Source organism: Oncorhynchus nerka, linkage group LG13 (genome assembly GCF_034236695.1).
Source record: "Oncorhynchus nerka isolate Pitt River linkage group LG13, Oner_Uvic_2.0, whole genome shotgun sequence".
Taxonomy (NCBI): Eukaryota; Metazoa; Chordata; class Actinopteri; order Salmoniformes; family Salmonidae; genus Oncorhynchus; species Oncorhynchus nerka.
In genome coordinates, this window is record NC_088408.1 from 72414495 (window position 1) to 72441272 (window position 26778).

General features: G+C 52.0%; 1 protein-coding gene across 2 annotated transcripts in view; it reads right to left on the bottom strand.

Moving 5' to 3' along the window:
• Window positions 1-26778, bottom strand: part of LOC115140053 (tetratricopeptide repeat protein 28) — a 259236-nt gene that overhangs the window by 17440 nt on the left and 215018 nt on the right. For both annotated transcript variants that reach the window (XM_029678098.2, XM_029678097.2), the window contains exons 12-17: window positions 25336-25495; window positions 23159-23299; window positions 18833-18977; window positions 18521-18700; window positions 17861-18402; window positions 17320-17567 (exon numbers count right to left, since the gene is read on the bottom strand). In XM_029678098.2, coding sequence (XP_029533958.1) covers window positions 17320-17567; window positions 17861-18402; window positions 18521-18700; window positions 18833-18977; window positions 23159-23299; window positions 25336-25495 — 1416 coding nt within the window. The remainder of the gene's footprint in view (window positions 1-17319; window positions 17568-17860; window positions 18403-18520; window positions 18701-18832; window positions 18978-23158; window positions 23300-25335; window positions 25496-26778) is intronic.

The following is a 26778-nucleotide window of genomic DNA, read 5'->3' on the forward strand; positions in this document are numbered from 1 at the left end:
ATGTCCCTAACCTGCCCAGTTGGAGGGGTGGGAGTACTGAGTGTGTGGAAGTAGAATGTCCCTAACCTGCCCAGTTGGAGGGGTGGGAGTACTGAGTGTGTGGAAGTAGAATGTCCCTAACCTGCCCAGTTGGAGGGGTGGGAGTACTGAGTGTGTGGAAGTAGAATGTCCCTAACCTGCCCAGTTGGAGGGGTGGGAGTACTGAGTGTGTGGAAGTAGAATGTCCCTAACCTGCCCAGTTGGAGGGGTGGGAGTACTGAGTGTGTGGAAGTAGAATGTCCCTAACCTGCCCAGTTGGAGGGGTGGGAGTACTGAGTGTGTGGAAGTAGAATGTCCCTAACCTGCCCAGTTGGAGGGGTGGGAGTACTGAGTGTGTGGAAGAGAATGTCCCTAACCTGCCCAGTTGGAGGGGTGGGAGTACTGAGTGTGTGGAAGTAGAATGTCCCTAACCTGCCCAGTTGGAGGGGTGGGAGTACTGAGTGTGTGGAAGTAGAATGTCCCTAACCTGCCCAGTTGGAGGGGTGGGAGTACTGAGTGTGTGGAAGTAGAATGTCCCTAACCTGCCCAGTTGGAGGGGTGGGAGTACTGAGTGTGTGGAAAGAATGTCCCTAACCTGCCCAGTTGGAGGGGTGGGAGTACTGAGTGTGTGGAAGTAGAATGTCCCTAACCTGCCCAGTTGGAGGGGTGGGAGTACTGAGTGTGTGGAAAATAGGTAGAATGTCCCTAACCTGCCCAGTTGGAGGGTGGGAGTACTGAGTGTGTGGAAGTAGAATGTCCCTAACCTGCCCAGTTGGAGGGGTGGGAGTACTGAGTGTGTGGAAATAGAATGTCCCTAACCTGCCCAGTTGGAGGGGTGGGAGTACTGAGTGTGTGGAAGAGAATGTCCCTAACCTGCCCAGTTGGAGGGGTGGGAGTACTGAGTGTGTGGAAGTAGAATGTCCCTAACCTGCCCAGTTGGAGGGGTGGGAGTACTGAGTGTGTGGAAGTAGAATGTCCCTAACCTGCCCAGTTGGAGGGGTGGGAGTACTGAGTGTGTGGAAGTAGAATGTCCCTAACCTGCCCAGTTGGAGGGGTGGGAGTACTGAGTGTGTGGAAATAGAATGTCCCTAACCTGCCCAGTTGGAGGGGTGGGAGTACTGAGTGTGTGGAAGTAGAATGTCCCTAACCTGCCCAGTTGGAGGGGTGGGAGTACTGAGTGTGTGAAAGGTAGAATGTCCCTAACCTGCCCAGTTGGAGGGGTGGGAGTACTGAGTGTGTGGAAATAGAATGTCCCTAACCTGCCCAGTTGGAGGGGTGGGAGTACTGAGTGTGTGGAAGTAGAATGTCCCTAACCTGCCCAGTTGGAGGGGTGGGAGTACTGAGTGTGTGGAAGTAGAATGTCCCTAACCTGCCCAGTTGGAGGGGTGGGAGTACTGAGTGTGTGGAAGTAGAATGTCCCTAACCTGCCCAGTTGGAGGGGTGGGAGTACTGAGTGTGTGGAAGTAGAATGTCCCTAACCTGCCCAGTTGGAGGGGTGGGAGTACTGAGTGTGTGGAAGTAGAATGTCCCTAACCTGCCCAGTTGGAGGGGTGGGAGTACTGAGTGTGTGGAAGTAGAATGTCCCTAACCTGCCCAGTTGGAGGGGTGGGAGTACTGAGTGTGTGGAAGTAGAATGTCCCTAACCTGCCCAGTTGGAGGGGTGGGAGTACTGAGTGTGTGGAAGTAGAATGTCCCTAACCTGCCCAGTTGGAGGGGTGGGAGTACTGAGTGTGTGGAAATAGAATGTCCCTAACCTGCCCAGTTGGAGGGTGGGAGTACTGAGTGTGTGGAAGTAGAATGTCCCTAACCTGCCCAGTTGGAGGGGTGGGAGTACTGAGTGTGTGGAAGTAGAATGTCCCTAACCTGCCCAGTTGGAGGGGTGGGAGTACTGAGTGTGTGGAAATAGAATGTCCCTAACCTGCCCAGTTGGAGGGGTGGGAGTACTGAGTGTGTGGAAGTAGAATGTCCCTAACCTGCCCAGTTGGAGGGGTGGGAGTACTGAGTGTGTGAAAATAGGTAGAATGTCCCTAACCTGCCCAGTTGGAGGGGTGGGAGTACTGAGTGTGTGGAAGGTAGAATGTCCCTAACCTGCCCAGTTGGAGGGGTGGGAGTACTGAGTGTGTGGAAGTAGAATGTCCCTAACCTGCCCAGTTGGAGGGGTGGGAGTACTGAGTGTGTGGAAGTAGAATGTCCCTAACCTGCCCAGTTGGAGGGGTGGGAGTACTGAGTGTGTGGAAGTAGAATGTCCCTAACCTGCCCAGTTGGAGGGGTGGGAGTACTGAGTGTGTGGAAGTAGAATGTCCCTAACCTGCCCAGTTGGAGGGGTGGGAGTACTGAGTGTGTGGAAGTAGAATGTCCCTAACCTGCCCAGTTGGAGGGGTGGGAGTACTGAGTGTGTGGAAGTAGAATGTCCCTAACCTGCCCAGTTGGAGGGGTGGGAGTACTGAGTGTGTGGAAGTAGAATGTCCCTAACCTGCCCAGTTGGAGGGGTGGGAGTACTGAGTGTGTGGAAATAGAATGTCCCTAACCTGCCCAGTTGGAGGGGTGGGAGTACTGAGTGTGTGGAAGTAGAATGTCCCTAACCTGCCCAGTTGGAGGGGTGGGAGTACTGAGTGTGTGGAAGTAGAATGTCCCTAACCTGCCCAGTTGGAGGGGTGGGAGTACTGAGTGTGTGGAAGTAGAATGTCCCTAACCTGCCCAGTTGGAGGGGTGGGAGTACTGAGTGTGTGGAAAGAATGTCCCTAACCTGCCCAGTTGGAGGGGTGGGAGTACTGAGTGTGTGGAAGTAGGTAGAATGTCCCTAACCTGCCCAGTTGGAGGGGTGGGAGTACTGAGTGTGTGGAAGTAGAATGTCCCTAACCTGCCCAGTTGGAGGGGTGGGAGTACTGAGTGTGTGGAAGTAGGTAGAATGTCCCTAACCTGCCCAGTTGGAGGGGTGGGAGTACTGAGTGTGTGGAAGTAGGTAGAATGTCCCTAACCTGCCCAGTTGGAGGGGTGGGAGTACTGAGTGTGTGGAAATAGAATGTCCCTAACCTGCCCAGTTGGAGGGGTGGGAGTACTGAGTGTGTGGAAGTAGGTAGAATGTCCCTAACCTGCCCAGTTGGAGGGGTGGGAGTACTGAGTGTGTGGAAGTAGGTAGAATGTCCCTAACCTGCCCAGTTGGAGGGGTGGGAGTACTGAGTGTGTGGAAATAGAATGTCCCTAACCTGCCCAGTTGGAGGGGTGGGAGTACTGAGTGTGTGGAAGTAGAATGTCCCTAACCTGCCCAGTTGGAGGGGTGGGAGTACTGAGTGTGTGGAAGTAGAATGTCCCTAACCTGCCCAGTTGGAGGGGTGGGAGTACTGAGTGTGTGGAAGTAGAATGTCCCTAACCTGCCCAGTTGGAGGGGTGGGAGTACTGAGTGTGTGGAAGTAGAATGTCCCTAACCTGCCCAGTTGGAGGGGGTGGGAGTACTGAGTGTGTGGAAGTAGAATGTCCCTAACCTGCCCAGTTGGAGGGGTGGGAGTACTGAGTGTGTGGAAGTAGAATGTCCCTAACCTGCCCAGTTGGAGGGGTGGGAGTACTGAGTGTGTGGAAGTAGAATGTCCCTAACCTGCCCAGTTGGAGGGGTGGGAGTACTGAGTGTGTGGAAATAGAATGTCCCTAACCTGCCCAGTTGGAGGGGTGGGAGTACTGAGTGTGTGGAAGTAGAATGTCCCTAACCTGCCCAGTTGGAGGGGTGGGAGTACTGAGTGTGTGGAAGTAGAATGTCCCTAACCTGCCCAGTTGGAGGGGTGGGAGTACTGAGTGTGTGGAAGTAGGTAGAATGTCCCTAACCTGCCCAGTTGGAGGGGTGGGAGTACTGAGTGTGTGGAAGTAGAATGTCCCTAACCTGCCCAGTTGGAGGGGTGGGAGTACTGAGTGTGTGGAAGTAGAATGTCCCTAACCTGCCCAGTTGGAGGGGTGGGAGTACTGAGTGTGTGGAAGTAGAATGTCCCTAACCTGCCCAGTTGGAGGGGTGGGAGTACTGAGTGTGTGGAAATAGAATGTCCCTAACCTGCCCAGTTGGAGGGTGGGAGTACTGAGTGTGTGGAAGTAGAATGTCCCTAACCTGCCCAGTTGGAGGGGTGGGAGTACTGAGTGTGTGGAAGTAGAATGTCCCTAACCTGCCCAGTTGGAGGGGTGGGAGTACTGAGTGTGTGAAAATAGGTAGAATGTCCCTAACCTGCCCAGTTGGAGGGGTGGGAGTACTGAGTGTGTGGAAATAGAATGTCCCTAACCTGCCCAGTTGGAGGGGTGGGAGTACTGAGTGTGTGGAAGTAGGTAGAATGTCCCTAACCTGCCCAGTTGGAGGGGTGGGAGTACTGAGTGTGTGGAAGTAGAATGTCCCTAACCTGCCCAGTTGGAGGGGTGGGAGTACTGAGTGTGTGGAAGTAGGTAGAATGTCCCTAACCTGCCCAGTTGGAGGGGTGGGAGTACTGAGTGTGTGGAAGTAGGTAGAATGTCCCTAACCTGCCCAGTTGGAGGGGTGGGAGTACTGAGTGTGTGGAAGTAGGTAGAATGTCCCTAACCTGCCCAGTTGGAGGGGTGGGAGTACTGAGTGTGTGGAAGTAGAATGTCCCTAACCTGCCCAGTTGGAGGGGTGGGAGTACTGAGTGTGTGGAAGTAGAATGTCCCTAACCTGCCCAGTTGGAGGGGTGGGAGTACTGAGTGTGTGGAAATAGAATGTCCCTAACCTGCCCAGTTGGAGGGGTGGGAGTACTGAGTGTGTGGAAATAGAATGTCCCTAACCTGCCCAGTTGGAGGGGTGGGAGTACTGAGTGTGTGGAAGTAGAATGTCCCTAACCTGCCCAGTTGGAGGGGTGGGAGTACTGAGTGTGTGGAAGTAGAATGTCCCTAACCTGCCCAGTTGGAGGGGTGGGAGTACTGAGTGTGTGGAAATAGAATGTCCCTAACCTGCCCAGTTGGAGGGGTGGGAGTACTGAGTGTGTGGAAGTAGAATGTCCCTAACCTGCCCAGTTGGAGGGGTGGGAGTACTGAGTGTGTGGAAGTAGAATGTCCCTAACCTGCCCAGTTGGAGGGGTGGGAGTACTGAGTGTGTGGAAGTAGAATGTCCCTAACCTGCCCAGTTGGAGGGGTGGGAGTACTGAGTGTGTGGAAGTAGAATGTCCCTAACCTGCCCAGTTGGAGGGGTGGGAGTACTGAGTGTGTGGAAATAGAATGTCCCTAACCTGCCCAGTTGGAGGGTGGGAGTACTGAGTGTGTGGAAGTAGAATGTCCCTAACCTGCCCAGTTGGAGGGGTGGGAGTACTGAGTGTGTGGAAGTAGAATGTCCCTAACCTGCCCAGTTGGAGGGGTGGGAGTACTGAGTGTGTGGAAATAGGTAGAATGTCCCTAACCTGCCCAGTTGGAGGGGTGGGAGTACTGAGTGTGTGGAAATAGAATGTCCCTAACCTGCCCAGTTGGAGGGGTGGGAGTACTGAGTGTGTGGAAGTAGGTAGAATGTCCCTAACCTGCCCAGTTGGAGGGGTGGGAGTACTGAGTGTGTGGAAGTAGAATGTCCCTAACCTGCCCAGTTGGAGGGGTGGGAGTACTGAGTGTGTGGAAGTAGGTAGAATGTCCCTAACCTGCCCAGTTGGAGGGGTGGGAGTACTGAGTGTGTGGAAGTAGGTAGAATGTCCCTAACCTGCCCAGTTGGAGGGTGGGAGTACTGAGTGTGTGGAAGTAGAATGTCCCTAACCTGCCCAGTTGGAGGGGTGGGAGTACTGAGTGTGTGGAAGTAGAATGTCCCTAACCTGCCCAGTTGGAGGGGTGGGAGTACTGAGTGTGTGGAAATAGAATGTCCCTAACCTGCCCAGTTGGAGGGGTGGGAGTACTGAGTGTGTGGAAGTAGGTAGAATGTCCCTAACCTGCCCAGTTGGAGGGGTGGGAGTACTGAGTGTGTGGAAGTAGAATGTCCCTAACCTGCCCAGTTGGAGGGGTGGGAGTACTGAGTGTGTGGAAGTAGGTAGAATGTCCCTAACCTGCCCAGTTGGAGGGGTGGGAGTACTGAGTGTGTGGAAGGAGGTAGAATGTCCCTAACCTGCCCAGTTGGAGGGGTGGGAGTACTGAGTGTGTGGAAGTAGAATGTCCCTAACCTGCCCAGTTGGAGGGGTGGGAGTACTGAGTGTGTGGAAGTAGGTAGAATGTCCCTAACCTGCCCAGTTGGAGGGGTGGGAGTACTGAGTGTGTGGAAGTAGAATGTCCCTAACCTGCCCAGTTGGAGGGGTGGGAGTACTGAGTGTGTGGAAGTAGAATGTCCCTAACCTGCCCAGTTGGAGGGGTGGGAGTACTGAGTGTGTGGAAGTAGGTAGAATGTCCCTAACCTGCCCAGTTGGAGGGGTGGGAGTACTGAGTGTGTGGAAGTAGGTAGAATGTCCCTAACCTGCCCAGTTGGAGGGGTGGGAGTACTGAGTGTGTGGAAGTAGAATGTCCCTAACCTGCCCAGTTGGAGGGGTGGGAGTACTGAGTGTGTGGAAGGTAGAATGTCCCTAACCTGCCCAGTTGGAGGGGTGGGAGTACTGAGTGTGTGGAAGTAGAATGTCCCTAACCTGCCCAGTTGGAGGGGTGGGAGTACTGAGTGTGTGGAAATAGAATGTCCCTAACCTGCCCAGTTGGAGGGGTGGGAGTACTGAGTGTGTGGAAGTAGAATGTCCCTAACCTGCCCAGTTGGAGGGGTGGGAGTACTGAGTGTGTGGAAGTAGAATGTCCCTAACCTGCCCAGTTGGAGGGGTGGGAGTACTGAGTGTGTGGAAGTAGAATGTCCCTAACCTGCCCAGTTGGAGGGGTGGGAGTACTGAGTGTGTGGAAGTAGAATGTCCCTAACCTGCCCAGTTGGAGGGGTGGGAGTACTGAGTGTGTGGAAGTAGGTAGAATGTCCCTAACCTGCCCAGTTGGAGGGGTGGGAGTACTGAGTGTGTGGAAGTAGAATGTCCCTAACCTGCCCAGTTGGAGGGGTGGGAGTACTGAGTGTGTGGAAGTAGAATGTCCCTAACCTGCCCAGTTGGAGGGGTGGGAGTACTGAGTGTGGGAAGTAGAATGTCCCTAACCTGCCCAGTTGGAGGGGTGGGAGTACTGAGTGTGTGAAAATAGGTAGAATGTCCCTAACCTGCCCAGTTGGAGGGGTGGGAGTACTGAGTGTGTGGAAGTAGAATGTCCCTAACCTGCCCAGTTGGAGGGGTGGGAGTACTGAGTGTGTGGAAGTAGAATGTCCCTAACCTGCCCAGTTGGAGGGGTGGGAGTACTGAGTGTGTGGAAGGTAGAATGTCCCTAACCTGCCCAGTTGGAGGGGTGGGAGTACTGAGTGTGTGGAAGTAGAATGTCCCTAACCTGCCCAGTTGGAGGGGTGGGAGTACTGAGTGTGTGGAAGTAGAATGTCCCTAACCTGCCCAGTTGGAGGGGTGGGAGTACTGAGTGTGTGGAAGTAGAATGTCCCTAACCTGCCCAGTTGGAGGGGTGGGAGTACTGAGTGTGTGGAAGTAGAATGTCCCTAACCTGCCCAGTTGGAGGGGTGGGAGTACTGAGTGTGTGGAAGGTAGAATGTCCCTAACCTGCCCAGTTGGAGGGGTGGGAGTACTGAGTGTGTGGAAGTAGAATGTCCCTAACCTGCCCAGTTGGAGGGGTGGGAGTACTGAGTGTGTGGAAGTAGAATGTCCCTAACCTGCCCAGTTGGAGGGGTGGGAGTACTGAGTGTGTGAAAATAGTAGAATGTCCCTAACCTGCCCAGTTGGAGGGGTGGGAGTACTGAGTGTGTGGAAGTAGAATGTCCCTAACCTGCCCAGTTGGAGGGGTGGGAGTACTGAGTGTGTGGAAGCAGGTAGAATGTCCCTAACCTGCCCAGTTGGAGGGGTGGGAGTACTGAGTGTGTGGAAGTAGAATGTCCCTAACCTGCCCAGTTGGAGGGGTGGGAGTACTGAGTGTGTGGAAGTAGGTAGAATGTCCCTAACGTGCCCAGTTGGAGGGGTGGGAGTACTGAGTGTGTGGAAGTAGAATGTCCCTAACCTGCCCAGTTGGAGGGGTGGGAGTACTGAGTGTGTGGAAGTAGAATGTCCCTAACCTGCCCAGTTGGAGGGGTGGGAGTACTGAGTGTGTGGAAGTAGAATGTCCCTAACCTGCCCAGTTGGAGGGGTGGGAGTACTGAGTGTGTGAAAATAGGTAGAATGTCCCTAACCTGCCCAGTTGGAGGGGTGGGAGTACTGAGTGTGTGGAAGTAGAATGTCCCTAACCTGCCCAGTTGGAGGGTGGGAGTACTGAGTGTGTGGAAGTAGAATGTCCCTAACCTGCCCAGTTGGAGGGGTGGGAGTACTGAGTGTGTGGAAGTAGGTAGAATGTCCCTAACCTGCCCAGTTGGAGGGGTGGGAGTACTGAGTGTGTGGAAGGTAGAATGTCCCTAACCTGCCCAGTTGGAGGGGTGGGAGTACTGAGTGTGTGGAAGTAGAATGTCCCTAACCTGCCCAGTTGGAGGGGTGGGAGTACTGAGTGTGTGGAAGTAGGTAGAATGTCCCTAACCTGCCCAGTTGGAGGGGTGGGAGTACTGAGTGTGTGGAAGTAGAATGTCCCTAACCTGCCCAGTTGGAGGGGTGGGAGTACTGAGTGTGTGGAAGGTAGAATGTCCCTAACCTGCCCAGTTGGAGGGTGGGAGTACTGAGTGTGTGGAAGGTAGAATGTCCCTAACCTGCCCAGTTGGAGGGGTGGGAGTACTGAGTGTGTGGAAGTAGAATGTCCCTAACCTGCCCAGTTGGAGGGTGGGAGTACTGAGTGTGTGGAAGTAGGTAGAATGTCCCTAACCTGCCCAGTTGGAGGGGTGGGAGTACTGAGTGTGTGGAAGTAGAATGTCCCTAACCTGCCCAGTTGGAGGGGTGGGAGTACTGAGTGTGTGGAAGTAGAATGTCCCTAACCTGCCCAGTTGGAGGGGTGGGAGTACTGAGTGTGTGGAAGTAGAATGTCCCTAACCTGCCCAGTTGGAGGGGTGGGAGTACTGAGTGTGTGGAAGGTAGAATGTCCCTAACCTGCCCAGTTGGAGGGGTGGGAGTACTGAGTGTGTGGAAGTAGAATGTCCCTAACCTGCCCAGTTGGAGGGGTGGGAGTACTGAGTGTGTGGAAGTAGAATGTCCCTAACCTGCCCAGTTGGAGGGGTGGGAGTACTGAGTGTGTGGAAGTAGAATGTCCCTAACCTGCCCAGTTGGAGGGGTGGGAGTACTGAGTGTGTGGAAGTAGAATGTCCCTAACCTGCCCAGTTGGAGGGGTGGGAGTACTGAGTGTGTGGAAGTAGAATGTCCCTAACCTGCCCAGTTGGAGGGGTGGGAGTACTGAGTGTGTGGAAGTAGAATGTCCCTAACCTGCCCAGTTGGAGGGTGGGAGTACTGAGTGTGTGGAAGTAGAATGTCCCTAACCTGCCCAGTTGGAGGGGTGGGAGTACTGAGTGTGTGGAAGTAGAATGTCCCTAACCTGCCCAGTTGGAGGGGTGGGAGTACTGAGTGTGTGGAAGTAGAATGTCCCTAACCTGCCCAGTTGGAGGGTGGGAGTACTGAGTGTGTGGAAGTAGAATGTCCCTAACCTGCCCAGTTGGAGGGGTGGGAGTACTGAGTGTGTGGAAGTAGAATGTCCCTAACCTGCCCAGTTGGAGGGGTGGGAGTACTGAGTGTGTGGAAGTAGAATGTCCCTAACCTGCCCAGTTGGAGGGGTGGGAGTACTGAGTGTGTGGAAGTAGAATGTCCCTAACCTGCCCAGTTGGAGGGTGGGAGTACTGAGTGTGTGGAAGTAGAATGTCCCTAACCTGCCCAGTTGGAGGGGTGGGAGTACTGAGTGTGTGGAAGTAGAATGTCCCTAACCTGCCCAGTTGGAGGGGTGGGAGTACTGAGTGTGTGGAAGTAGGTAGAATGTCCCTAACCTGCCCAGTTGGAGGGGTGGGAGTACTGAGTGTGTGGAAGTAGAATGTCCCTAACCTGCCCAGTTGGAGGGGTGGGAGTACTGAGTGTGTGGAAGTAGAATGTCCCTAACCTGCCCAGTTGGAGGGGTGGGAGTACTGAGTGTGTGGAAGTAGAATGTCCCTAACCTGCCCAGTTGGAGGGGTGGGAGTACTGAGTGTGTGAAAATAGGTAGAATGTCCCTAACCTGCCCAGTTGGAGGGGTGGGAGTACTGAGTGTGTGGAAGTAGAATGTCCCTAACCTGCCCAGTTGGAGGGGTGGGAGTACTGAGTGTGTGGAAGTAGGTAATGTCCCTAACCTGCCCAGTTGGAGGGTGGGAGTACTGAGTGTGTGGAAGTAGGTAGAATGTCCCTAACCTGCCCAGTTGGAGGGGTGGGAGTACTGAGTGTGTGGAAGTAGAATGTCCCTAACCTGCCCAGTTGGAGGGGTGGGAGTACTGAGTGTGTGGAAGTAGGTAGAATGTCCCTAACCTGCCCAGTTGGAGGGGTGGGAGTACTGAGTGTGTGGAAGTAGAATGTCCCTAACCTGCCCAGTTGGAGGGGTGGGAGTACTGAGTGTGTGGAAGTAGAATGTCCCTAACCTGCCCAGTTGGAGGGGTGGGAGTACTGAGTGTGTGGAAGTAGGTAGAATGTCCCTAACCTGCCCAGTTGGAGGGGTGGGAGTACTGAGTGTGTGGAAGTAGGTAGAATGTCCCTAACCTGCCCAGTTGGAGGGTGGGAGTACTGAGTGTGTGGAAGTAGAATGTCCCTAACCTGCCCAGTTGGAGGGGTGGGAGTACTGAGTGTGTGGAAGTAGAATGTCCCTAACCTGCCCAGTTGGAGGGGTGGGAGTACTGAGTGTGTGGAAGTAGGTAGAATGTCCCTAACGTGCCCAGTTGGAGGGGTGGAAGTAGAATGTCCCTAACCTGCCCAGTTGGAGGGGTGGGAGTACCGAGTGTGTGGAAGTAGAATGTCCCTAACCTGCCCAGTTGGAGGGGTGGGAGTACTGAGTGTGTGGAAGTAGAATGTCCCTAACCTGCCCAGTTGGAGGGGTGGGAGTACTGAGTGTGTGGAAGTAGAATGTCCCTAACCTGCCCAGTTGGAGGGGTGGGAGTACTGAGTGTGTGGAAGTAGAATGTCCCTAACCTGCCCAGTTGGAGGGGTGGGAGTACTGAGTGTGTGGAAGTAGGTAGAATGTCCCTAACGTGCCCAGTTGGAGGGGTGGGAGTACTGAGTGTGTGGAAGTAGAATGTCCCTAACCTGCCCAGTTGGAGGGGTGGGAGTACCGAGTGTGTGGAAGTAGAATGTCCCTAACCTGCCCAGTTGGAGGGGTGGGAGTACTGAGTGTGTGGGAGTAGAATGTCCCTAACCTGCCCAGTTGGAGGGGTGGGAGTACTGAGTGTGTGAAAATAGGTAGAATGTCCCTAACCTGCCCAGTTGGAGGGGTGGGAGTACTGAGTGTGTGGAAGTAGAATGTCCCTAACCTGCCCAGTTGGAGGGGTGGGAGTACTGAGTGTGTGGAAGTAGAATGTCCCTAACCTGCCCAGTTGGAGGGGTGGGAGTACTGAGTGTGTGAAGTAGGTAGAATGTCCCTAACCTGCCCAGTTGGAGGGGTGGGAGTACTGAGTGTGTGGAAGTAGAATGTCCCTAACCTGCCCAGTTGGAGGGGTGGGAGTACTGAGTGTGTGGAAGTAGAATGTCCCTAACCTGCCCAGTTGGAGGGGTGGGAGTACTGAGTGTGTGGAAGTAGAATGTCCCTAACCTGCCCAGTTGGAGGGTGGGAGTACTGAGTGTGTGGAAGTAGAATGTCCCTAACCTGCCCAGTTGGAGGGTGGGAGTACTGAGTGTGTGGAAGTAGAATGTCCCTAACCTGCCCAGTTGGAGGGGTGGGAGTACTGAGTGTGTGGAAGTAGTAGAATGTCCCTAACCTGCCCAGTTGGAGGGGTGGGAGTACTGAGTGTGTGGAAGTAGAATGTCCCTAACCTGCCCAGTTGGAGGGGTGGGAGTACTGAGTGTGTGGAAGTAGAATGTCCCTAACCTGCCCAGTTGGAGGGGTGGGAGTACTGAGTGTGTGGAAGTAGGTAGAATGTCCCTAACCTGCCCAGTTGGAGGGGTGGGAGTACTGAGTGTGTGGAAGTAGAATGTCCCTAACCTGCCCAGTTGGAGGGGTGGGAGTACTGAGTGTGTGGAAGTAGAATGTCCCTAACCTGCCCAGTTGGAGGGGTGGGAGTACTGAGTGTGTGGAAGTAGAATGTCCCTAACCTGCCCAGTTGGAGGGTGGGAGTACTGAGTGTGTGGAAGTAGAATGTCCCTAACCTGCCCAGTTGGAGGGGTGGGAGTACTGAGTGTGTGGAAGTAGAATGTCCCTAACCTGCCCAGTTGGAGGGTGGGAGTACTGAGTGTGTGGAAGTAGAATGTCCCTAACCTGCCCAGTTGGAGGGGTGGGAGTACTGAGTGTGTGGAAGTAGAATGTCCCTAACCTGCCCAGTTGGAGGGTGGGAGTACTGAGTGTGTGGAAGTAGAATGTCCCTAACCTGCCCAGTTGGAGGGGTGGGAGTACTGAGTGTGTGGAAGTAGAATGTCCCTAACCTGCCCAGTTGGAGGGTGGGAGTACTGAGTGTGTGGAAGTAGAATGTCCCTAACCTGCCCAGTTGGAGGGGTGGGAGTACTGAGTGTGTGGAAGTAGGTAGAATGTCCCTAACCTGCCCAGTTGGAGGGGTGGGAGTACTGAGTGTGTGGAAGTAGAATGTCCCTAACCTGCCCAGTTGGAGGGGTGGGAGTACTGAGTGTGTGGAAGTAGAATGTCCCTAACCTGCCCAGTTGGAGGGGTGGGAGTACTGAGTGTGTGGAAGTAGGTAGAATGTCCCTAACCTGCCCAGTTGGAGGGGTGGGAGTACTGAGTGTGTGGAAGTAGAATGTCCCTAACCTGCCCAGTTGGAGGGGTGGGAGTACTGAGTGTGTGGAAGTAGAATGTCCCTAACCTGCCCAGTTGGAGGGGTGGGAGTACTGAGTGTGTGGAAGTAGAATGTCCCTAACCTGCCCAGTTGGAGGGGTGGGAGTACTGAGTGTGTGGAAGTAGAATGTCCCTAACCTGCCCAGTTGGAGGGTGGGAGTACTGAGTGTGTGGAAGTAGAATGTCCCTAACCTGCCCAGTTGGAGGGGTGGGAGTACTGAGTGTGTGGAAGTAGAATGTCCCTAACCTGCCCAGTTGGAGGGGTGGGAGTACTGAGTGTGTGGAAGTAGAATGTCCCTAACCTGCCCAGTTGGAGGGTGGGAGTACTGAGTGTGTGGAAGTAGAATGTCCCTAACCTGCCCAGTTGGAGGGTGGGAGTACTGAGTGTGTGGAAGTAGAATGTCCCTAACCTGCCCAGTTGGAGGGGGGAGTACTGAGTGTGTGGAAGTAGAATGTCCCTAACCTGCCCAGTTGGAGGGGTGGGAGTACTGAGTGTGTGGAAGTAGAATGTCCCTAACCTGCCCAGTTGGAGGGTGGGAGTACTGAGTGTGTGGAAAATAGAATGTCCCTAACCTGCCCAGTTGGAGGGGTGGGAGTACTGAGTGTGTGGAAGTAGAATGTCCCTAACCTGCCCAGTTGGAGGGGGGAGTACTGAGTGTGTGGAAGTAGAATGTCCCTAACCTGCCCAGTTGGAGGGGTGGGAGTACTGAGTGTGTGGAAGTAGAATGTCCCTAACCTGCCCAGTTGGAGGGTGGGAGTACTGAGTGTGTGGAAGTAGGTAGAATGTCCCTAACGTGCCCAGTTGGAGGGGTGGGAGTACTGAGTGTGTGGAAGTAGAATGTCCCTAACCTGCCCAGTTGGAGGGGTGGGAGTACTGAGTGTGTGGAAGTAGAATGTCCCTAACCTGCCCAGTTGGAGGGGTGGGAGTACTGAGTGTGTGGGAGTAGAATGTCCCTAACCTGCCCAGTTGGAGGGGTGGGAGTACTGAGTGTGTGGAAATAGTAGAATGTCCCTAACCTGCCCAGTTGGAGGGGTGGGAGTACTGAGTGTGTGGAAGTAGAATGTCCCTAACCTGCCCAGTTGGAGGGGTGGGAGTACTGAGTGTGTGGAAGTAGAATGTCCCTAACCTGCCCAGTTGGAGGGGTGGGAGTACTGAGTGTGTGGAAGTAGAATGTCCCTAACCTGCCCAGTTGGAGGGGTGGGAGTACTGAGTGTGTGGAAGTAGAATGTCCCTAACCTGCCCAGTTGGAGGGGTGGGAGTACTGAGTGTGTGGAAGTAGAATGTCCCTAACCTGCCCAGTTGGAGGGGTGGGAGTACTGAGTGTGTGGAAGTAGGTAGAATGTCCCTAACCTGCCCAGTTGGAGGGGTGGGAGTACTGAGTGTGTGGAAGTAGAATGTCCCTAACCTGCCCAGTTGGAGGGTGGGAGTACTGAGTGTGTGGAAGTAGAATGTCCCTAACCTGCCCAGTTGGAGGGGTGGGAGTACTGAGTGTGTGGAAGTAGAATGTCCCTAACCTGCCCAGTTGGAGGGGTGGGAGTACTGAGTGTGTGGAAATAGGTAGAATGTCCCTAACCTGCCCAGTTGGAGGGGTGGGAGTACTGAGTGTGTGGAAGTAGAATGTCCCTAACCTGCCCAGTTGGAGGGGTGGGAGTACTGAGTGTGTGGAAGTAGAATGTCCCTAACCTGCCCAGTTGGAGGGGTGGGAGTACTGAGTGTGTGGAAGTAGAATGTCCCTAACCTGCCCAGTTGGAGGGGTGGGAGTACTGAGTGTGTGGAAGTAGGTAGAATGTCCCTAACCTGCCCAGTTGGAGGGGTGGGAGTACTGAGTGTGTGGAAGTAGAATGTCCCTAACCTGCCCAGTTGGAGGGGTGGGAGTACTGAGTGTGTGGAAGTAGAATGTCCCTAACCTGCCCAGTTGGAGGGGTGGGAGTACTGAGTGTGTGGGAGTGAATGTCCCTAACCTGCCCAGTTGGAGGGGTGGGAGTACTGAGTGTGTGGAAGTAGAATGTCCCTAACCTGCCCAGTTGGAGGGTGGGAGTACTGAGTGTGTGGAAGTAGAATGTCCCTAACCTGCCCAGTTGGAGGGGGTGGGAGTACTGAGTGTGTGGAAGTAGAATGTCCCTAACCTGCCCAGTTGGAGGGGTGGGAGTACTGAGTGTGTGGAAGTAGAATGTCCCTAACCTGCCCAGTTGGAGGGGTGGGAGTACTGAGTGTGTGGAAGTAGAATGTCCCTAACCTGCCCAGTTGGAGGGGTGGGAGTACTGAGTGTGTGGAAGTAGAATGTCCCTAACCTGCCCAGTTGGAGGGGTGGGAGTACTGAGTGTGTGGAAGTAGAATGTCCCTAACCTGCCCAGTTGGAGGGGTGGGAGTACTGAGTGTGTGGAAGTAGAATGTCCCTAACCTGCCCAGTTGGAGGGGTGGGAGTACTGAGTGTGTGGAAAATAGTAGAATGTCCCTAACCTGCCCAGTTGGAGGGGTGGGAGTACTGAGTGTGTGGAAGTAGAATGTCCCTAACCTGCCCAGTTGGAGGGGTGGGAGTACTGAGTGTGTGGAAGTAGAATGTCCCTAACCTGCCCAGTTGGAGGGTGGGAGTACTGAGTGTGTGGAAGTAGAATGTCCCTAACCTGCCCAGTTGGAGGGGTGGGAGTACTGAGTGTGTGGAAGTAGAATGTCCCTAACCTGCCCAGTTGGAGGGTGGGAGTACTGAGTGTGTGGAAGTAGAATGTCCCTAACCTGCCCAGTTGGAGGGGTGGGAGTACTGAGTGTGTGGAAGTAGAATGTCCCTAACCTGCCCAGTTGGAGGGGTGGGAGTACTGAGTGTGTGGAAGTAGAATGTCCCTAACCTGCCCAGTTGGAGGGGTGGGAGTACTGAGTGTGGAAGTAGAATGTCCCTAACCTGCCCAGTTGGAGGGGTGGGAGTACTGAGTGTGTGGAAATAGGTAGAATGTCCCTAACCTGCCCAGTTGGAGGGGTGGGAGTACTGAGTGTGTGGAAGTAGAATGTCCCTAACCTGCCCAGTTGGAGGGGTGGGAGTACTGAGTGTGTGGAAGTAGAATGTCCCTAACCTGCCCAGTTGGAGGGGTGGGAGTACTGAGTGTGTGGAAGTAGGTAGAATGTCCCTAACCTGCCCAGTTGGAGGGTGGGAGGGTGTGGGAGTACTGAGGGGTGGGAGTGTGGAAGTAGAATGTCCCTAACCTGCCCAGTTGGAGGGGTGGGAGTACTGAGTGTGTGGAAGTAGAATGTCCCTAACCTGCCCAGTTGGAGGGGTGGGAGTACTGAGTGTGTGGAGGTAGAATGTCCCTAACCTGCCCAGTTGGAGGGGTGGGAGTACTGAGTGTGTGGAAATAGAATGTCCCTAACCTGCCCAGTTGGAGGGGTCCCTAACCTGCCCAGTTGGAGGGTGGGAGTGGGAGTAGAATGTCCCTGAGTTGGAGGGGTGGGAGTGTGTGTGGAAATAGAATGTCCCTAACCTGCCCAGTTGGAGGGGTGGGAGTACTGAGTGTGTGGAAGTAGAATGTCCCTAACCTGCCCAGTTGGAGGGTGGGAGTACTGAGTGTGTGGAAGTAGAAATGTCCCTAACCTGCCCAGTTGGAGGGGTGGGAGTGGAAGTGAGTGTCCCTAACCTGTGGAAGTGGGAGTAATGTCCCTAACCTGCCCAGTTGGAGGGTGGGAGTACTGAGTGTGGAAGTAGAATGTCCCTAACCTGCCCAGTTGGAGGGGTGGGAGTACTGAGTGTGTGGAAGTAGGTAGAATGTCCCTAACCTGCCCAGTTGGAGGGGTGGGAGTACTGAGTGTGTGGAAGTAGGTAGAATTCCCTAACCTGCCCAGTTGGAGGGGTGGGAGTACTGAGTGTGTGGAAATAGAATGTCCCTAACCTGCCCAGTTGGAGGGGTGGGAGTACTGAGTGTGTGGAAATAGAATGTCCCTAACCTGCCCAGTTGGAGGGGTGGGAGTACTGAGTGTGTGGAAATAGAATGTCCCTAACCTGCCCAGTTGGAGGGGTGGGAGTACTGAGTGTGTGGAAGTAGAATGTCCCTAACCTGCCCAGTTGGAGGGGTGGGAGTACTGAGTGTGTGGAAGTAGAATGTCTCTAACCTGCCCAGTTGGAGGGTGGGAGTACTGAGTGTGTGGAAGTAGAATGTCCCTAACCTGCCCAGTTGGAGGGGTGGGAGTACTGAGTGTGTGGAAGTAGAATGTCCCTAACCTGCCCAGTTGGAGGGGTGGGAGTACTGAGTGTGTGGAAGTAGAATGTCCCTAACCTGCCCAGTTGGAGGGGTGGGAGTACTGAGTGTGTGGAAATAGAATGTCCCTAACCTGCCCAGTTGGAGGGGTGGGAGTACTGAGTGTGTGGAAGTAGAATGTCCCTAACCTGCCCAGTTGGAGGGGTGGGAGTACTGAGTGTGTGGAAGTAGAATGTCTCTAACCTGCCCAGTTGGAGGGGTGGGAGTACTGCTTGCTGCTCTGGACAGTCTTCATGGCGTCTGCGAGGGCAGCGCTGGCCTTGGTCCCGTTGAGCAGAGCGGTGTAAAAGGCATGTACGAACACTTTGGAGGCTGACACAGGAACAGGCCACAGAGACACCAGGACACACTGGGCCCCAGCAGCCAGGAAGGCTCTGGTCAGACCTACCACACCGTCTGCTGTCACCTTACTGCTGGACTCCTGGTATGAGCTGTAGATAAGACACACACACACACACACACACACACACACACACACACACACACACACACACACACACACACACACACACACACACACAACCTGGTTTCATAACCCTCTATCACCAATACGAGACTACTGCTCTGTCAACTATATCTTTATCTACCACAGCATAACTACATAACTATCAGTGGATAACAGAGTGGACATTTTGTTATAGAATCTGGTTCCCCCCTCTCCAGGACCACTTGAAATAAGAGGTGTTCCACATTAGGCCAGCCGCCCCTCTCCTGGTCCACTCACCCCAGCACCACCAGTTTGACAGGCAGCCTCAGGTCCAGTATATCAGCAGCGGTGAGCAGGAACTCCTGCAGGGGAGGGCTGTCACAGATACTCTCAGCGTCGCTCCCATCATCCTGCAGGTGCAGGCTCTCTGGGATGGTGTAGCTGCTCCCAAACGAGCCCTTCCTGCCCTTGCCTCCACTGCCTCTCTTCCCACCCCCTGCCCCTCTCCCTCCAGTCCCCACACCCGCCCCTGCCCCGCCGGGTATGCTCTCTGGGTTGGGTGTGAGCACCAGGGCGGCCAGCTTCCAGGAGATGTGGGTAGCGAAGTGGGCACACTCGGCTTGGGTGAGGGCACTCATCACCCTCTCCTTGGTGGCAGAGGATCCAGCCAGTGGATGGCAGCCCAGCAGCTCAGACACCATGAGGGCCTCCTCCTCGGCCGAGGGCATGGGCCCCCACAGCCAGCGGTCCATCACAGAGGACGGCAGACGAGGGTTACCCACCACAGCTGCCATGGACACGCCCCCACAGGAAGCCGGCCCCGCCCGCCGAGAATGACCCTGAGGACACATTGAGAAAGGCCAATGATGACGATGATAGAATGTAACAGGGGCTTGACAGTGTAGAAACAGAAATAAAAGAAGTGATGGCATTCAAATAAAAGCCAAGTATTCTGACCTTGGAGCTGATTCCCAGACCCTGGATGGAGGGCACGGCGATGAGGCTGAAGCGTTCATACAGGTACTCATTAGAGGAGCTGCCCTTCAGCAGGGCGAAGGGGATGAGGTACAACTCCCCCTCCAATACCAATATCAGCTGTCTGTGTCTACCCACGGGACCACTGGAATGCATCAGGCCCTGGACAAACAGAGACAGGGAGTGATGAGTGGTATTGACATTGGACTTACTATAGTATAAACACTTTCTCTCTCTGTCTTTCCTCCTCCCCTCTCTATCAAATGCACACACACACACAGGTCATATGCTCACCCCTTCCATGGGTGCGATGAGCAGGTCGTAGAGGGCACGGAGAGGAGGTTTGTTGAGGTTGCTGGGTCGGCGGGGCAGAGAGGAGCAGCCATCTTTGGCTGGGGACACGGTGTTACTGAACAGGCTAGTCATACTCTGGCAGCTCCTGCAAAACACAAACACAATGGTGTTCATTTCAGATGGCACAGCTATTCACACTGGCACATAGGCATAGTGGTTTTAGGCAACACACACACACACACACACACACACACACACACAGTGAGAGTACTAGAAATTGTATTTCTGGTTGAGGAACTGTGCCTAGAGCCAGCCAGCCAGCAGTGTGCTGCATCGGAAGTGCCCCCTGGTGAGACAGCAGCAGTTCCTGTGGGAAATGTACAACACTGTACTGTAGTATGGCATGTAGAATGTGATATAGCACAGCACACTAAATAAAATCAATTGTGCATTTGAGATAATATAAATGTCCACTAGATGGCGATGTGAGACTGTAGAACTGTGGAGAGGAGTGTAGCGTGAGACCTCTGGACCTGACAGACTCACTGCAGGAGAGAGAGAAAATGTGACACCTCCCCTGCCTCTTTCTCCTGTCCCTCTCTCCAACTATCTACCCAGCTACCTGGCATGAAGCTAACGAAAGCTTACACTGGAAAACTTCCAACAATCCACCCAACATGGATGACACTCATTTTGTTCTGCTCACTATTGAATATGTGCACAAGGCTTTTATGTCGCAGCACCTTGCCTGTCTGAGCTCGACAGCTGTAAGATGCTCTGCTGCTCAACATTAGCAGTCCTGCTGAATACAAATGCTATGTGTGCTGTGTAATGGAGAGAGAGTGATGGCTCCCTGCTTGGGCAGATGTGCTGTGCGGCACGCTGAGAGCTGCCGTAATGGCCGCTGTGGGTAGATGAGCCTTCCGCTTTGTTTACACACAGCCAGGCTCAGGCTCCACGGGGCACACTACTATTTCTATCCATCTGCTGTAACAACCAGCCTCCCCCGTCTGCCCCCCCAGCCCCCCTCGCTTCATTCTGCCCTCCTGGTGGTACCCCTGGGCCACAGGCTCTCCTCCAGTCTGCCAGCTCTCTCCCAGGCCTCAGAGGGAAAGCCAATAGTTTGTTAGTCTGACAGGAGGAGCGTGAGAGGAAACGAGGGTTGAGTGAAGAAAAGGGATAAAAAAGAGAGAAGGGTTGACCAAGAGAAAGGGGAATGGTGAGAAGGAAAGGCTAAAAGCAGAAGGCTAGGAAGTTAAGGGTATGCTCACTGGCTCTTTTATCTGGGTGCAGGTTGAATGGAATGCCTGTCAATGACAGGGACATACAGGAAGCAGGTTCCAACTCTCAGTGGATTCAGTCATGTAATACTACTGCACCAATAAGGCTGATGGCCACTCAAAGGCCTCCTTTACTGCTATTCAATGTCTAGGAACATCTGATTGAGGAGCTCTGTTATTCTTTACAAAGTGAGATTACAGAGTAGGTCATCTCTTGTGGACAGACGCACGTACATTAAATAGTATTGTAGCATCTGTCAATAGACTGTGGGATGCGAAGACTAACTATGTTCCGGTGCATTTTTGTTTGCCACTGATCATTTGGACGAATCACGATTTCGGAAGGGGAGGGGACATTTGGGCCATAGACTTGCCTGTAACTTGCAAAGTGAGGGGGGAGGAGCTACCGCCCTGTTTCCGCTCCTCGTTTTAGTTGATTTTCTAACACGTTTCCCCCCAGAACTTAATCAGAGCATCTGATGCAATTACACAACATCTTAGTTCTGGGTTTCGAAGATTACAGATGAGGTGACTTTTCAATCAGAAAAGCTAGCTCCTTCATATTTTGACTTCGTAGCTCTCTTCAGACATAGATGAGGTTAAAGATCACGTCAGACATTCAGACACCTTGCCAGGAACTCTGCAATCCTTCGTTCATGCTCAGAATCCCTGTCTTCTACCTTGGTCTTTGTACTGTTGTTGATACATCCTTCATTTAAATGTTTTTCTCCCCAAATATAATCTATTCTCTGAATAAAAAGTAATTAAGAGAATGATGTAACTTTCTTACGTCAACAGTCTAACACTCACACAGCAAAGGGACTACGGGAAAAATTAGCAAACAAGAAATAAATGATGAAAAATCAAATAAAAGAGAAGCCTTGATAGCCACATTTTATATTGATATCAAAACCCCAAGATGTATGGCTTGAAATGACAATGAGCCTTTCTTCATTTTCCTTTGCTTTAGTGAGATTGACCAATGGCTCTTAAGCACAAGGGGCTTTATGATTCAGATAAAATAATAAATGGATTATTACCGGCAGCCCATTAAAGAATGACTGGATTATTACCGGCAGCCCATTAAAGAATGACTGGATTATTACCGGCAGCCCATTAAGAATGACTGGATTATTACCAGCAGCCCATTAAGAATGACTGGATAATTACCAGCAGCCCATTAAAGAATGACTGGATAATTACCGGCAGCCCATTAAAGAATGAGTGGATTATTACCGGCAGCCCAGTAAAGAATGAGTGGATTATTACCGGCAGCCCATTAAAGAACGAGTGGATTAATACCCGCAGCCCATTAAAGAACGAGTGGATTATTACCGGCAGCCCATTAAAAAACGAGTGGATTAATACCCGCAGCCCATTAAAGAACGAGTGGATTAATACCCGCAGCCCATTAAAGAACGAGTGGATTAATACCCGCAGCCCATTAAAGAACGAGTGGATTATTACCGGCAGCCCATTAAAGAACGACTGGATTATTACCGGCAGCCCATTAAAGAACGACTGGATTATTACCGGCAGCCCATTAAAGAACGACTGGATTATTACCGGCAGCCCATTAAAGAACGACTGGATTATTACCGGCAGCCCATTAAAGAACAAGTGGATTATTACCGGCAGCCCATTAAAGAACAAGTGGATTATTACCAGCAGCCCATTAAAAAATGAGTGGATTAATACCGGCAGCCCATTAAAGAATGAGTGGATTATTACCGGCAGCCCATTAAAGAACGAGTGGATTATTACCGGCAGCCCATTAAAGAACGAGTGGATTATTACCGGCAGCCCATTAAAGAACGAGTGGATTATTACCGGCAGCCCATTAAAGAACGAGTGGATTATTACCGGCAGCCCATTAAAGAACGAGTGGATTATTACCGGCAGCCCATTAAAGAACGAGTGGATTAATACCCGCAGCCCATTAAAGAACGAGTGGATTATTACCGGCAGCCCATTAAAGACGGAGTGGATTATTACCGGCAGCCCATTAAAGAACGAGTGGATTAATACCGGAAGCCCATTAAAGAACGAGTGGATTATTACCGGAAGCCCATTAAAGAACGAGTGGATTATTACCGGCAGCCCATTAAAGAGGCTTAATGGGCATTGAGATCCAATTACAGCTGGAATTACCCTCTCATCAAATAGAACCTCAACTGGAGATGAGGACAGGGAAATACGACCCAGACAAGAGCACACACGCACAAACACACACACACACGCAATTTAAACACGCACGCACTTAAAACACATACACTTAAACATACAGACACACATCGCCAATCAGTAATAAAGTGCAAAAACATGCACTGAATGACAAAGTGATACTAATGCTAATTAACTCTACCATGAACACAGACACACTCAGTCAAGTGTATATACCATCATAAAATCACATACTGTATGCACATCTGGGATTCAAAAACAATTATAAACTGGGTGGTTCGAGCTCTGAATGCTGATTGGCTAAAAGCTGTGGTATATCAGACCGTATACCACTGGTATGACAAAACATGTATTTTTACTGCTCTAATTACGTTGGTAACCAGTTTATAATAGCAAGAAGGTACCTCAGGGGTTTGTGATATATGGCCAATATACCACAGCTAAGGGCTGTATCCAGGCACTCTGCATTGCGTCGTGATAAAGAACAGTCCTTAGCCGCCATATACCACACCTCCTTGTGACTTATTTCTCAAATAGACTCACACATGCATATAGTTCATGGTCATGTAATAGTCTTATGAAGGCAGGGAGCTGATAATGGCGTTTCCAACTCTGCCAATTGAATAAGGAGGATTCACATGCTTCTGAGCTGGCTAAACAAAGGAGAAAATACTATTTTGACAGAAAGCTAATATTCTAATGAATTCCCCTACCTAACAGGATCCTGTCCCCCATCAGATAGCTCTCTTATTATGTGAATGTGGGGGAATTAGAGATGAACGTTTAAAGGCTCTCTTTCTCCACTGGAGTCCTCTAACTAACTGCTCTTGGAGGTCAGTGTCTCACACAGTGTCTGTCTCACCTGTTGAACAGGTTGTTTCTGGACACCATGCGGAGGAAGCCTGTGGGGTCAGTCACAGAGTTGAGTTTGTTGTTGAGCTCCTCAAACTGCTGGTCCAACAGGTCCCCTGCCTCACTCTCTGTCTCACTGCTGGAACAACCCCTGAGAGAGGGAGAGGGAGAGAGAGAGAGAGAGCGAGAGATAGAGAGACACAGAGAGACACAGAGAGACAGAGAGAGAGAGAGAGAGAGAGAGAGAGAGGGGGAGAGAAAGAGAGAGAGAGAGAAATTATACTGTTAGACATGCCTGCATGCCCACACACACACCTGCTCACACATACACACAGACATGCCCAGCCCAGTTTCCCAGGCATGGTCCAGAAAGAGCCCTGACAGGAGGCAGAGTTAAATCCTCCCTTTTATATGCTGCTAATGCTGATCTAGCCAGCACCCAGCAGGGAGTCTGTTCTGTTACTCCATCCTCTACCCCCTTTCTATCTACACCCCTTCTCTCCCCATACACCCCTCTATCTATCCATCCCCGCCCCCCACTTTTACCCCCATCCCATCCAAACCGCTTCCATTTTCCTCTATCAGCTCACTGCTCTCATCGGTCCCAAGTTAAACCATGGGAACTGGTGCTCTCATCTAAAATCTCTCTCATTCTTTCTCTCCACTAATCCATATATTCGCTGTAGCCTCTCTCTGAGATCCATTCCCATGAAGGCCCCTCTCTGTCCACATCTCTCTAACACACGGCATGTGCAGTAACATGTGCTAGTAGGTGGTGAAGTTACATAGAGTACTGTACAATACAGGTCAGAAGGTTTGGGAAGATGGGCAGTGGGGAAAGAGATAGAGTCTATGGTAGACTGGTTTTATTATTGAGGACTGAGGGGACACATTCTTCCCAAATATGGATGCTACTGTGGAGTTATTACCCCTCCCTGTCTCATCCCCCCTCTGCCATCCCTCCTTTTTCTCGGTAATAGTACTCTCTCTGTTTCTGTCTCCCTCCTGCTATCTCCCCCTCCCACTTCCCTCCTCTGTCCCCCTCTCTACATCCTCTGTGAAAAGTGAATGGGGCAGTAAGTGGTGCCATATTGTGGCTAGTCAGGCGTAGTGGTGTGAGACTTCCTCCCACTGGAGCAGTAAATGACTCAGTAATGGGGCAGGAGGGCACGGCAGGCTGGGCATTGGCAGGAGGGCACGGCAGGCTGGGGATTGGCAGGAGGGCACGGCAGGCTGGGGATTGGCAGGAGGGCACGGCAGGCTGGGGATTGGCAGGAGGGCACGGCAGGCTGGGGATTGGCAGGAGGGCACGGCAGGCTGGGGTTTGGCAGTGGGCACACTGGATGGCCACTAAAGGCTGAATCCTAATTTGAAAACTTGAAATGTTGCATAAATCAAGCAAAATGTACAGGCAACTGCCAAAATAACGGAAACACTTGTGTAAATAAGGGATACAAAGTATATTGAAAGCAGGTGCTTCAACACAGGTGTGGTTTCTGAGTTAATTAAGCAATTAACATCCCATCATGCTTAGAGTCATGCACTAAAATGCTGGGCAGGCCATTATTTTGCCGAAAACTGGAAAATAACAAAACATTTAGGGGGCTTCCTGCCTCCCCCCCTATTTTTTGGGTTGGAACATAAAAATAGTGGTTCTGTTCAGAACTAAACGATTGGAAAATAATTGTGGTTCCAACCAGTGCCCTGAAGTAAACCTGCAGTTTGATTTGTCAATAACTGTTCCTTTTTCAAGGTCACTTCAAGTTACACATAGTCCGTCTAAAAAGACTCCTCCCACCACTGCATATCACTCCATCCATTTCCCTCTGTATCTCTCTGCATTCCTCATCTCTTATCTTCTTCCTCTCCTCTGCCCTCAGTAACCTGTCTGCTGTGTTTTCCTGTCTCCCAGTCCCAGACAGTATTTGTTAAGTGAGTCCAGTGGGCATCCAGAGAGCCATTATTCTGTCTCATTGGTTCCCAGTGGGAGCAGAGAGCAGTTGTTTAGACAGATATCGGGGTCCTGTCAGCACACCATGCACTCGGGAGAATGACTCCTTGAGACTGCATACAGAACAGCATCCCTCTATGTGCATCAGCCAGTGCCCACTCTATAGCATGCATGGTATATTCTGAGCTCCAAGTGGTGGAGGTGTGCGTGTGTGTTTGTGTGTGTGTGTGTATTACCTGCTGTAGTAGGATTCTACTCCCAGGGCCTCCCGAGCACTGGCAATGTGCTGCTCCAGAGACGAGCCGCTGGCCACACCCCCTCCCCCGCCCTCATGGAGGTCTGGCCCGCCTTCTGTCACGCCCTCTCCCAAGTACACCTCATGGAACTTCAGGATGCCTTGGAGAAGGAGAGAGAGAAAAATAAAAGGAGAAAGAGATTATTGTCAACAAGTTAAACGTATTGGTCATATCACAATGGGAAAATGAATAGCACTACAATAGACTATGTCATGATGCACACAGCACTAGTGGACTTAGTCCGCTACAATGAAAGTGTAATAAAACCAGTTTAGCCGTCTTCAGCCCACCAAAAGTGTTAACAATAAGAGAACATATGTAGAGATTGCACGCTGTAAAACTAAGTTACGCTACATTTACTAGCACATCTGCAGAGCAAAAGGAATAAACAAATAACGTTCAATAAAATATAAGAGTGGCTGCCTGTGCCATCTGCTCTGTGCCACGGGAGCTGAGATGTTAGAGGAGAAGGGAGGGAGGAGGGGGGTCTACCACAGCAGTGGTGGTGGTAGATACTGAGTGTGGGGGTTGAGTTAGGCTTGGAATATGTTCACATCTGTGAGTTGGCAGACAGGCTGTACACCAGTTCATTTATTAGAGGAGTCCCTTTACTGACTAAGGGTTCTTTTACCCAGGTCCCGTGCTATGTGTATGCCAGCTATATACCTGTGATTGCCAGGGGGAGAGAGACAGAGCAGAGGGCTGATTACAGGAATGGTGACCTCAGGCAAGAGGCAGCTCTTTCAACCTTTCATTTCCCTCTGCAGTACGACACCCGTCTATATTACTACTATTAGACACGGCAGCCTTGGCTCTGGATTTGATCAACCCGATCAAGGCTGGTGGGCGTGTGTTATTATGGCTCACAGCTTTCATTCACACTTTGTCTAGTAGGGCTAAAAGAGAAGCACAGGCTAGAATTCTCCCTGGCAGCCAGAGCTGTCAGTCAGGCGAGAGCTATGACTGGGCTTCAAAGCCCCCTCTATTCTCTTTGGTGAGAGAGAAAGGCTATGGAGTAGCCTACTCAATACTAAAGGCAGCAAAGCTTGTTTGTGTGAGAGATTATGTGTGTGTGCGCACAAGAGTAGGTGTGTGTGTTTCCCTGTTGAATTGTGTGTGAGGATGTTGATTCATTGGGCAAGTGCTGTTTGGCTCTGTCACTCTCGGTTACCATGGCTCATCGGCAGGTGCCCTTAGAGGCAAGGCTTTCTTACCCTCTGAACACAAGCCATGCCCTCCAGAACTCACAGCTAAACAAAGCACAATCAAGATGAAATTCACTGTTTGATTGAGTGTGTATGTGTGTGTTTTGTGTCTGTACAATGTTTTGTATAATGTGGCATAATCGATTTGTACAGATTTACATAGTACCCTTACAGTTCA